The sequence below is a fragment of the Vanessa atalanta genome, chromosome 15 (genome assembly GCF_905147765.1).
Source record: "Vanessa atalanta chromosome 15, ilVanAtal1.2, whole genome shotgun sequence".
In the NCBI taxonomy this organism is placed as follows: Eukaryota; Metazoa; Arthropoda; class Insecta; order Lepidoptera; family Nymphalidae; genus Vanessa; species Vanessa atalanta.
In genome coordinates this window covers 5,282,476-5,295,525 of record NC_061885.1, presented here as the reverse complement: position 1 = coordinate 5,295,525, position 13,050 = coordinate 5,282,476, and the positions used below count along the sequence as shown (strand labels likewise).

The window sequence follows — 13,050 nt, the reverse complement described above, 5'->3', positions numbered from 1 at the left end:
TTGATATAAGAATTAATCTGAGAGTACCTATTTTGCTTAGAATCGGCTATTGATTTGATGTTATAATGATAGTTATTAATAACAGTCTTAATAGTGTGTTTGCTTTCTAATATTCTTGATTCTTAAAGAGACGGGGCTTAAAATATATATTTATATATAAAAAAATAACACTGCTTCAAAAAATATATAGTTAAAAAAGTAGGAATAAAATATATATACATCAAATGCGTAACGATTAATATACAGGCTTATTGGTAATTCGACGTATTCCCGTTAGGAGGTGATGAGGGTGACTATTTGCGATAATTTAACGGAAAGTGAACATTTTTTTAGTTAAAAAAAAATTTAGTTTTTTTTTCAAAATAAGTCAAAAATGTAACTTCAAAAATTTATTTTAAAAAAGTATTAATTTAAACCTCACTTTTACTTCTTATTTATAAAAACGATTAAATACGGTTATTTATAAATATTAAAACAATAATTATCGGTCTAAATTAAAAATGCGAGACGGAAAACGATATTATTTCAATATATTTTTGAATTTCTTTCCACAAAAATGCCTTATAAACAAAAAAAACATCATAAAACTTGTCTTGCAGATTATTTTAAAAACATTACCATTTTCTTCCTCTCCAAAAATGAATAAAAACGAGGAACTTATTTCAACTAATCGAAAAAAAAATTAAAACAAAGAACGCTGGTGGAAATTCGTATTCGAACATGTATGAATTCAGACTAATAAAGGTCGCTCTTTAAAATTTAAACAAAATTAATTTAAAACAATATCCAATGTAAATAAAACTTATAAACAGAAACAATTCAGTAGCTAGTTACAATTAATACATTTTGTAATTTAGCCTAAGTTCTTGTTAGAAGTGGCGAAGTCCCCTATTGCGTACGCAACTTCGCATTAGTTTTCTAAGTTATGACCTAACTATCGAACTAGTCAAATTATTCCGCATCATTATTTGATGCGATTGTAGTTCTTATTTTGGGATCTCGGATGATACAGGCGAGACGTTGTTATCTAGGGATTTTATGTGGGGTTATAATTATTGCAAATAGTCACCCCTATCACCCCCTAACGGGAATACGTCGACTTACCAATAATCCTGTATAACTTGATACGCGTATGTTTTTTCCCTACAGTGCCATAAAAATATTTTACTTTAAGTTACCGCAAACAAAGGTATTTTATTTGATTTATGAGCAAAAAATAATCTCATAATAAAATAAAACAGGGCTCTTATAAAAAAAATTGACAAATTTAATTACGAATGACAATTGTTTATTACTAGTGCAATGTTATCCCACCTTTTTTCATAGCGTGAGGTCCTGGGTGATTTTCTAAACCTTTACCAGCATAAGCAGTAACTTTTACCAAAATATGATATAAGCAAAAATATTATATAACATATAATATTTTTGCTATATAACATATAATATTTTTGCTAAAGCATTAAAACTCGAAACAGATTGTGTCACGAGGGCTCTAAAGTTTGTCGGCACTGAGGAGATGACTTCCAACAGTGAGTTATTGATATAACAAACGTGTAAACGAATCGATATGTGGTGGTGACATCGGCATTTGTCGTCTTCTATGCTGCATCTCTTGGGGTGATTTTGCCTATCGTCTTCGTATTTGCGTTTAAAAGTGAAAATGTTCACAGTAAATACAAGAGGGTGGTATACCCCTCTGAAAGTCCTGACTATTATATTTACAAAATAAATACAACAAAATGTTTGTATATTTATCTCTTCCATCCTATAAAATAATCTTTTGTTAATTAATTAAATGCATCTCATTTCATATTTTTGTATATTTTCTTACTATGTACAGTTATTAAAACTTGTGATGTAAGCCATATTAAGTAATAAATGTTAAAATAACTATGTATTTTAATTTATATCAGGTCTCTCCTATATTAGTAATATATGCATTACTTAATATTTTAGCAGTCAGCTGTGATAAATATTAACTTAGGTTGACTTATTATTTTTGATCCAGTTAGAAGTATACTAAGAATAAAAGGCTACATAAAAGTACTAAATAAACTATATGAGATATTGGAAAACCTCTTATTTTAATATAGATAGGTATAATTTTATAAATCTAAATTATTGTAAATCTTTAGTGTTAGAATTAATTGTAAAACTCATGTATTAATAAATGTGTACCTGGTGACCATTTATGTATATTTGGCAAAAATATGCTTGTTTGAAATGTCCATAAATATAGTAGTGAATTAAATACTAGAATCTACATGTGCATAAATAATAGAATTATGATCATTAGATGACTTGTATGCTTTATTTTTTTTAAATCATTAATATATCTTGTAAATAAAATGTTAATAATTATTTGCAGTATTTTGAATCATATTTATTCTATGTTGTTTTAACTGTAGCAATGATTTATCATTTAAATGATTCAATGAATTCAAATGAATGTGTTATCAATAATAATATTGTCTTGTCTTAATAAATGTGAAATCTGCCAATGTTTTTATATTAATATTTTAAAAGGACTACTCCTCATAATCAGGTCTTAAAACATTGAAAAAAAAAATAGATGCAATTACAGTATCATTTGATTTTATTTACCTTTGCTAGTTATACATTGGTAAAAATATTAATGCTATGAATCAATTTGACTTAGCCTTCTGGTTTGTAACAACGAAATCACGCAATTATATTGATAATTTGCCAAGCTATATGGATAATGATTTGACTCTATTACTTATTGTGGTTTTTATGTGGAACATCCATATAATGAAAAGCCTTATATAGTGAAACAGTAGTACTTCATCTTATGCCTCTAAGAAATTTCCTAAAATATTTTACACTTCATTTTAACTAAGAAAAAAAAATATTCATATTGTGAGATTATACTTTGATAAACATAACTTGAATTAAAGTTTATGTGTATTAATTATTATTGATTTATGGCTCTATATATAAACAAAAGATTTTCATTTAGAATATTTCTTTGTTCATAAGTAAAGCCATTAAAATCATTTACCAAAAATCTTGATATCAGTAAATCTAGTCTTAATCATAGAAAGCAAGTTTGACTTTTAAAAAGGCCACAATAATTTAGGTAGAGTTAAATAAACAGGTATTACCCTCTATATGGGTAATTAAAAGCTATTTTTAAGTGAATACAAGAAACTTTCCACCCAACCCACTGCAAGTACAATAGACTTAGAAGCAAACAAGTTGCTTTATGAATTATTTAAAATAAAAAAAATTACAATAAATGCATGAAGACAAATATTACACATACTAGCATATTTAACATTACTGAAAACTATGCCACATATTAATAACTATAATATTATTGGACTTATATAAATGAATGTAATATAATATCCTAAAATTTAGCAAAGTAGGAGCAGATTGGGTTATTAAAACATGTTTATTATGTGAATAACTAAAAAGTGCTTCCCTCTGGGGGCTGAGAAAGCTTCATATTTTCTTTAAGAGTCATAAGACGTCTCAGTTCTTGAAGAACTGTCTTGATAGTATAGTCACGTTGCCATCTTGCGAGAATTGGAACTTGCCTGTTATCCACCTAAATAAACAAATATGTTAAATATATATATTGTTGATGTGATTTATAGTTATTGAAAAGTACCTATATAACTAAGTTATTACTGAAGTAAGTAAATAAATAAATAAATAACAAGGATATAGATAAAAAATTACAAACATTGAGAAGAAATATGTTGTACTTACAAGACCAGTCTGGCTGTTGACACAGTTCATGTTGATTCTAGAAATGAATCGAGCAGTAGGAGGTTCATCTGGGTATCGAGTTCCACATTCAATTTTAAGAGAATACATCCTATTTTCATAAGGAGTCTAGAACAACATTAAAATAAAAATGAAATAATTGCTATTTAACATAAATTTTTATCTTTTATATGATGATAGGGTATTATGATATTAAACAAGGCACTTTTACAGATGCCTAACAAAAAGATCAATAATATGTTCTGAACATAATCTAATTTACTTATGACAATTATTGCCTCAGCACTATAATGCACTATATGTGAAAAATGATAACAACGAATCTTGAGTTTCACGTGAATAAGTCAGTATGTACTCTTCTTAACCACACATAAACAGAAGTAAAAGATAATTTAAATGCATATAGACAAAAGACATTACCCTTGGAGGACCAATTATCATGCCAGTCCAGTGAGTCAGGGTCATATCATCATCGCTTTCGAGACCCCAAGAAATTGTGCCGTCGCCCACTCCCTTCTGACCTTGCTCAAGTTCTTCTAGAAGTCGAAAATTTCTAGGAACCACTGCAATTACAAAAGCAAATGTACGCTTAAAAAATAAAATAAACCAAAATTTTAAATAAATGATGTTATTTACAATAAAAACATCGTCACTTATGTAAAATAAATATCTTACCAACGCCTGATGACGGGTTCGCCATGATCACAATTTCACCGGTGCTCACTACCTACCCAAAAATTAACTTATGCCGATCTTAAATATACACTTGAAATGTAAATATATTTCATGAGATCTTTGAATTATTTATATGTATTTCTAGCGATGCAATATATTTTCATTTATTCTATAAAAAAACCTCCACTCAAACTGCTCAAAGAGCAGGTTAGCAATTTTTATGCTGACTTTGACAAATGTCACCTGGACCAATTTCCAGTTTCTAGTTTTTGATTATTCACATTACATTTTATTTACATACACACTCGATTTATGCCATAAAAACTTATAATTATTTTTATACTGTGTGATCAAATTTGTTAATTATTTTTGTTAGTTGAAAATTATTATATATTTATTAATTATACAGATATATTAATCACAAATCCAAGATTCTTTATACATAATACAAAAGTGTATAATTACATTATTGATTGTGCTTAATTTTAATCTTAAAAATTTAGATATTGACAAATTTAAAGAGCATTCAATTAAGATAATGATATGTCACCATTGAATTCAGCCTGTCTAATTTTTATAAGTAACTTGTTAATCAATAGTGAGAGCATAACACTACTTTTTCGGCCCTTCCTGTTCTTAACATCTTGTTCATAGACAATTTGCTAAAAACTATATTGTTTATGGATCATCACCGCGTATGGTTGGATTGTGTGCGTTTTCTCTTTTCCGTGCTGTGAACTCATTATTTTGAGATATACACATGCTTTTAAAAAAAATCAAACAATTTTTTTCATTTTCATGTAATATGTGTACATGTTTGTGAAAAGTATCATGTGTTATTTTTTAATTTGATAAATATTGTGACGTGATAGTGCAATTTTGGAGGTAAAATGCCCGCTTCAATTTGTGACCCAGTATCCAGCGCATTGCGTTTATCACTAACGCCTGAAGAATCTCAAAGTTCATCATTGTTAGATAGTAGACTTTATTCATCAGCTAAAAGCGTTTTATTGTCTAAGATTGAATTCGAAGAATCTGGTGATTATCAGAGCAATGTACTCGATGGTTTAAAATCTAAGTACGTGGTTATTAGACCCAAAAAACCTGTACTCGACACAAAACTGCTTAAAAAAGAAGTAAATTCAGGCAATCAATGTATAGGTAAGTAATTATTTCGTTTAATATGTTCAATTTACAGATTTTATGGTCTTTTTTTGACAAAGTGATCAAGAGGTTATCTTTTCACGATGTCAATATTTACTTCCGTGTAAAACATCTTTCTTACTTTAAAAACTAACTCGTTGAAATGATGAGCTTGTATAATGTTTTTATTCGACTTTTGATTCGCCAAGTTTGAAAAAATAGTAAAACTAAAACCTTTTATTAAAAATTAAAGAGAATCATTACAATTAGTATTTAAGAAAAATTTATAGTCAATTTTAGCTACCCAAAAAATAGTAAATTTTAAATAAAAATGGTTTTCAGAAAACACTAAAAATATTGAAGAGGGCTTGCCTAAACCTAAGAGGGTATTCTTTCCTGTTGAGAAGGTACAATTAGGCTGGCAGACTGCATGGGCTGCTGGATCTGGAATACAGAATGTAGGAAACACTTGTTATCTTAATTCTACATTACAAGCTCTTTTTCACGTTCCTGCATTTGCTAACTGGCTTGCTTCAGAATCAGCTCATGCAGAGAAATGTAATCAACAAGGTAAGAAATCAAGACTATATTTTAAGTAAAATTAATCATTCAAGAATGTTTTAATATCAACTGATGAATTATAGTGCTTTATAATATCTACTTTATATTTTGTTTAATAAAATAAGAAATAAAACAATAACTTGTAGTATTAGTTATTGTTGATAAAAATGTACAATCTATACTGATATAATATATATTGTATAAATATTAGACCCAATGATATATTTTTTTTATTATAATTAATTAGGGCTGCCAAGGGAAAAATTCTTTAATTAACTGCAAGTTTAAAATAAAATTGAAGTAAATACTAACTATAATAACTAGGAACTAATTAGATAAGCATATTGATTTCATTATTTTGTAAATGTAATAGTTATTTATATTTATGTAATATATATTTATGTTCTCTGATTTTCAGAAGCATGCGTTATTTGTGGAATGCGTGCCACCTTATTGGCAACTCAGAAGAGTGGTGGGGTGCCGATAAAGCCTTGGCAAGTTTATTCCAAGTTACGCCTTATTTGTAGACATTTAACTCTAGGGCGACAAGAAGATGCACATGAGTTCCTAAGGTAAAAGTGTGACATTTTTAAGCATTAGAATTAATGGTAAGACATTAATGGTAGAACTCGGTAGACCTACTTAGAGTTTTACTTTAAATAGTTTGTTAAATGACGATTCAAAAGTGCTTGTCAAAGCCTACTTGAATAAAGTAAATTTTGATTTTGATAGACTTTAACTCTAATATTTATCACTTTTATTACTTGTTCTTAACTTTGCCAATTGTATCAAATAATAAGAAAGCTAGAGTATTGAGGATTTTTAATTTATCCATCTATTTATTTTTTCTTCTGTTTAATTTAGTAGCAATTTTAATTGGGACTTAGCAAAAAATAGATTATTTTTTTGAAGTCACTGCATTTATATATATAAGGACATTGCACTGTTTAGCAGGTTTTTAAATTTTCAGGTACCTTGTTGAAGCAATGGAAAAATCTTATCTTGCCCGTTTTATAAATTCAGATAAACTAGATCAGTACAGCAAAGAAACTACTCCTTTGAACCAGATTTTAGGAGGTTATTTAAGATCCACAGTCCGATGTCTTGCCTGTCACCATTTATCTACTACATATCAGCACTTTGAGGTAATTTCAAATATCAATCTGTTAATATCTCACACTGTAATAACTGTTGAAAAACAAAGTCACCATGGGACACATATTATTCACACCTGTATAGTTGTCTAAGTCACGTTCATAAGGCTTTAGTTTCTTGAGGGGAGTACATAATTAGGAGGTTGACAAATTACATTTGCATGGTCTTACATCTGATCAGTCTGGCCATGTTTTGCAGACTATTTGCTTTCTTATTGGAAGAGTGAGAAATTAGAATTTACAATTCTATTGCCAATGTAGTTGGCTTATCCTAAAGATTAGCAGTTGTGATTGAAATCCAGCTAGCACTTAGTCTCTAATCGAATTCTAAGATATGTTTATATGTATTTAAATTAAAAATCATTGTTATTTTTACAAGTCTTTCTATTAAGTGTTACAGTTTTTTTAATTTATTATTGATAAGTGTGCCTGTTATCAACATTGTTTCAGGATCTTTTATTAGATATCAGAAAACACTCAACTTTAGATGAAGCCTTAGATTCATTTTTTTCAAGAGAAAGATTAGAAGATCTTGGTTATAAATGTGAAGCTTGTAACAAAAAGGTAAAATACGGGAAAATAAATCAAGTAGTTTGAACTTCACTTGGTTATTAAAATATTTAGTTAATTATTAATATTAATAAAACTTTTTATTTATCTGCAGGTATCCGCAACTAAACAGTTTTTTATAGAACGAGCACCAATGGTGATATGTATTGCATTAAAGAGATTTTCTCTGGCTGGTGGAAAGCTTTCGAAACATGTTCAATTCAGAAAAAAAATTAACCTGAACAAATATATGTACAATAAGAATAATCCACAACAGCTGGTGAGTATAAGAAATGTTTAAACATTCACAATATTTCAATTTCATTTTGGGCTTGTAAATGATTATAATGGTATTCCTCTTTTCAGTCTTATAAATTAGTAAGTTTGGTGACTCATTTGGGCCCAACACAAAATTGTGGACACTATACTGCAATAGGTCAAGCTCCAAACAGCAACTATTATCAGTTTGATGATAGCTGTGTGCGGCCATTACCTCTGTCAGCTGTTTTGGGCACCAATGCTTATATAATGTTTTTTGAAAAAGATAATTCGATAGAAGATTCAACTGTTCCCAGTGCCTCTACCTCAAATGTTGTATATGGACCACAGCTTTCTGATAATATCCTTAACAGAGAAAAAAGTCCACTAAAATTAACATTCTATAGAAATGATGAAAAAAAATCTATTGTTCTCAACAACAGTACTAGCACTGAAGCACCTAAATCTGAAGTAAAACCTATTATATTAAATTCAACATTAAGTAAGTCACTTGAGTCAAGTAATACTATTAGTGAACCATGGGTGGTAAAGCAAAATGGTGAAGTTGAAAAGGTCACAGTAGGACCAAAAATATTAAATGGTATTGAGAATTCATCTCACAAACCTGAAGAAGACAAAAAGATTAGTTTTATTATAAAAAAGCAAGGCGAAGAGTGCCATAACAAAGCTAAAATTTCAAAGAGTGATTCAGACATTAGATCTAGCATTAATATAGCAATTAAGCCTCTAGAAAAGTCGTCATCAATGAGTAAGTTAGTCAAACCGTTAAAATCGCCCCTAGAAAAATTAGAAGAACAAATGAATAAAAGCAACACCTTGAGTCCTGTTCAAAGAAATGGGAACTCTTCCTCTAAGTTGGTACCATATGATTCAGAGTCTAGTAGTGATGAGCGCTGTGACAGAGTTATTGATGATAAAATAAAGAAAGAAGAACCAAAGGAGCAGATTCGTAAAACAAAGCCAAGTAGATGTGAATCACCGCAGGGTCTCATAGTCACCACCAAAGCAATGCATCACGCATGGACGGTATCGAAAGAAAAAAGTGGCCCTCTGTTAAGCCCCAGCCTCAACGGCGATACTATTAAAAAGTAAGTCTAAAATTTATATTTAATTTTAAATTTTATATCTGTTGGAAATGATGTTACTCATTAGTACCACTTTTTTTTTACTAAGGGCCAAGGAAAAGGAGGAGAGTCCTCACACGAGCTTGAGTAGCATGTCCCCCCTGAGCGACCGCAGCGAGCCCGCACCGCCCGCGCCGCCCGCGCCCGCGCCCTCGCCCGCGCCCGCCGCCGCGCTGGACACGGCGCGCCACCTGCAGAGCTCGTCGCTGCGCGGCTACGGCGCGCCCGTCTCCTCGTGGAACGGCACGCACAGCGCCATGTCGCGACAGGTCACATATTATAATGTGTTATTAGAACCTATACTCACCAAGTAGAGGCAGAGTCATTGTAACTCGTGTCGTGCTGTTATATATGAAAGTTTATATCCCCAGGTTTTCGAAGAGAGACGGGATGATCGTAAACGCGTTCACGAAGCGACTGACGAAATGGATCGTGGTCGCACCAAGAAAATAAAGAAGTTTCACCATTACAACCGATTTAATAACAATAGGAATGCATATAATCCTTTCCAGGTAAATTGATATCTATACATATTTATCAGATTAAATAACACAAATATCGATTGTATCTATTCTTATGATGAGATGTGATGAAAATTAATCATCAATTAAATGTTTGTTAAAGAGCACAATACCTATTTTGCTGTTGAACATTACTCCTTAAAATTTAATTCTTATTTATGAAAAATGCAATAAAATACAGTTTTTATTACAAAATAGATGGTTAAAAAAATATTTTTAAATACATATACATATATATAATGTTTCATCCGAGAGTCGTGGAATTTCTCGCTATTCCTTTTAATTTGGTGTTCCATTAAGAATAAACAAGTTAAATTAGCACTTTTTTCAAAAGTTAAAAATATTGTAATTAGTATGTTTAGTTTTAAAAGAATTAATATATTATACTCTAATATTTAGGACAAACAAAACAAACTACACTGGGGCAATAATTTTAAATACCGAAGTGAACGACGTCCTGGACATCATTTCAACAAACAACAAAGCAACAAGTATAAGCGATTCAACAGGTAAGATCCCTTTATATTATCTATGAGATAATACAAAATACACACGTCCTGACGTCTTGATGTGGACTGTTGCGAGCATCATGCAATGTTGCGACGGCATGTCGTGAAAAATTAAAGTTGCATGTAATAAAAATTCATTAAGTCATATAAATGTCTGTTTATAGGTACAGCAATGGGCATCACTATCCGAGGCACCATTGACCCTGGCCGGTCATTGCCACTATTTTGGTGTGTATAGATGAATGGACTTAAATAAATAGTTAAATAAAATATTATATAAGTGAATTATAGATAAGATAATTACAATAGTGACGTATTTATTCACTACCGCCATAAAGTCCGAAAATTGTTATAGCCAAATGCAACAAAGCGAAAATGTTGTGGTTGTATTTATCAACATTTAAATTTATTATTCAATTGCTGTTTAATATCTTATAAATTGATCTATTTTAAGTATAGACTGCAAATATAATACTTAATGTGATGTACAAGTATTCACAATCATTATCGATTGCTAACTTAAATGTAAAGGTATCCTTGACTTTTTTTTTATTTTTTTTGGGAAAAGTTCTAAGAATATTCACTCAAGAAATAAAAACGATGGCTAAGCAGTTAATATTATTACATATAATAATAGTGCATAGCACTAATTAACCCATTATATTTTCATTCTTATATAATAATTATCATTCATTTTTTAATATTACATAATAGTCAGTGTAACAGTTAGTCAAAATGAAATTGATATGAGGTAGTGTTTATGAGTCAATTCAAAATAAGAAAATTGTTGGTTTCACTTTAAGTGTTATATATGATAACATATTAATGTTAGTAATGAAAAATTAAGCAGATATTCTTATATTTGAACAATGTGTTTTTTTTATATATTACATGTGTAATAAATTTTAGTAACATACAAAATGTAACTTTGTGTAATGTACATATATAGTTAAATTTTTTATTAGATATAATAATGGCTTCTTTATTTTTAAGGATAACTATGACTTTAAAATATAAAAATAAATAAACTTAAAACTATTTTAGTTAGCAATCGATAGAATTTATTTCATAAAGTAAATATTTATTTAAAATGATGATGTATGATTGGACATGTCTGTGTGTAAGATTACCTTACGTATAGAAAATAACTTTTTTTTTATGGTTGCAAAATAATGTAATAATTCTGCTTTTTGCATTTAAGTAAAAAAAAATATAACTAATTAGAGAAACAATTTTAAATTGAAAAACAAGTCTAAAACTACATTATACTACTATTACTCACACTTGGAATGAGCCGTTTAATGGCAAAACTAAATAAGGATTTTAGGGAAGAGTAATTGCGATGATGACTTGCTACACATTAAAAAGACATTGCAATTGGAGTTAAATTAAATATTGATTAAAAATGGTAATTGAATTTAAAATGTTTAATATCCATATTGACTTGTGTTCGTATTCATTTATTTTTGTAAAAAAAATGTTTAAACAGAATAATTCAAGTAGTCTTAACTTTTATGATTAAAGTTTCGATTGTAGTAGATTATCTACTTCGAAAGATATTATCTAATAGATAGAAATATTATATAACACGATGTCCATAGCGCGTAGAATTCAATTTTTATTTACTATATACTACTTTTAAATATAGTGTAATTCTTTCGCAATTAATCTTTTTTGTAAATATAGTAAGTTCGAAATATTATGTAAATATCAACATGGGCTTATATTTTTGTAAAATAAATCTACGTAACTTGTGGACTTCGATGAAACTTTAATGTTTATTAAAACAAATTAATTGAAAAAATAAAATTAGTAGTAGCAAAGTAACAGATCAACAGTCCAATAATAAGTATATCGGAATATAACGTGGGGTTTAATAATAAAAGTAAATTTTGTTACGTCACTTAAATGTTAAAAATATTAATTTTTCAACTCAAAATATCTTTTGTCAGCTATCAAGATACAAAGTGCACCTTAAACTACTTGTACCGAAAAGTTTGTTCGTTTATATTTAAAATTGTAGCAAAACAGGACATTATAAAAATATACAAAAGAGATCTTTCTTTAGACATTTCAAGAAATTTTAATATCTCTATGTACGCTTACAAGTTTTTTGTATATGGAATGAGCTTTTTTTATTAAAGTACATATTTAATAAAATTCCCTTAATCAAATTAAATTATGGTAAAAATAGGTGAGGTGTAGCAGATGGAGCTAATTTTCGCTGGAGTATTAGTTCGAGTCAATATTACTTGTTATCTTTCAGAAACACAAATCGTGATAACTGTTATGTTTATTTAATTATTTAGCATTTATTTTTTAAAACTTATTTTGTCGAACTTCGTACTCGATACTGTGTTTAAGAACTTATTTAGGATTAAACTTAACTTACGTAGGTCTTAGTTTGTTACCTTAGCTAATGTTAATTTTGTTAATACAAAGATTGTCCATAATAGATGAGTGGACATCCATTGTGTAATATTGTAATTTGACATTTATAAGTGGTTATGAAAATAATTTTCTGCAACGGATTTTTGCTACAAAAGAAATCCTGCTGTAATATTTTGTTTTATTTATAATCCCTGTACTGAGTTCCTTGATAGTTTGGCCAGAATAGACTCCTAAAATTAGTCATTATTCTCTGCTTGAAATAGCTGGCGACCACTTTGGTATATGATTTGCTCATGTTAAATATCGATTCAATACGAATTGATTTAGTCCAGTTAATAATTAGCTACGTACTGACTGGCAAAGCAGCAGCGGTGGCCGCGATCAAGAC

The 13,050-nt window shown here is 29.2% G+C and overlaps 2 protein-coding genes across 2 annotated transcripts; one reads left to right on the top strand and one right to left on the bottom strand.

Annotated features, from left to right (window-relative positions):
• Positions 1 to 2,573: 2,573 nt before the first annotated feature.
• Positions 2,574 to 4,676, bottom strand: LOC125069376 (ubiquitin-conjugating enzyme E2 variant 2). Its single transcript, XM_047678854.1, has 4 exons — positions 4,432 to 4,676; positions 4,177 to 4,319; positions 3,739 to 3,864; positions 2,574 to 3,574 (listed from the first exon to the last, which is right to left on the bottom strand). Exons 1-4 carry the CDS (start codon positions 4,454 to 4,456, stop codon positions 3,434 to 3,436), a joined length of 435 nt encoding a protein of 144 aa, XP_047534810.1. The 5' UTR covers positions 4,457 to 4,676; the 3' UTR covers positions 2,574 to 3,433.
• Positions 4,677 to 5,126: 450 nt separating this feature from the next.
• Positions 5,127 to 10,596, top strand: LOC125069375 (ubiquitin carboxyl-terminal hydrolase 36). Its single transcript, XM_047678853.1, has 11 exons — positions 5,127 to 5,592; positions 5,917 to 6,144; positions 6,554 to 6,707; positions 7,106 to 7,280; positions 7,740 to 7,853; positions 7,954 to 8,118; positions 8,205 to 9,205; positions 9,291 to 9,510; positions 9,613 to 9,753; positions 10,162 to 10,271; positions 10,436 to 10,596. The coding sequence occupies exons 1-11, from the start codon at positions 5,322 to 5,324 to the stop codon at positions 10,470 to 10,472; spliced, it is 2,616 nt and encodes an 871-aa protein (XP_047534809.1). The 5' UTR covers positions 5,127 to 5,321; the 3' UTR covers positions 10,473 to 10,596.
• The last annotated feature ends 2,454 nt before the right edge of the window (positions 10,597 to 13,050 follow it).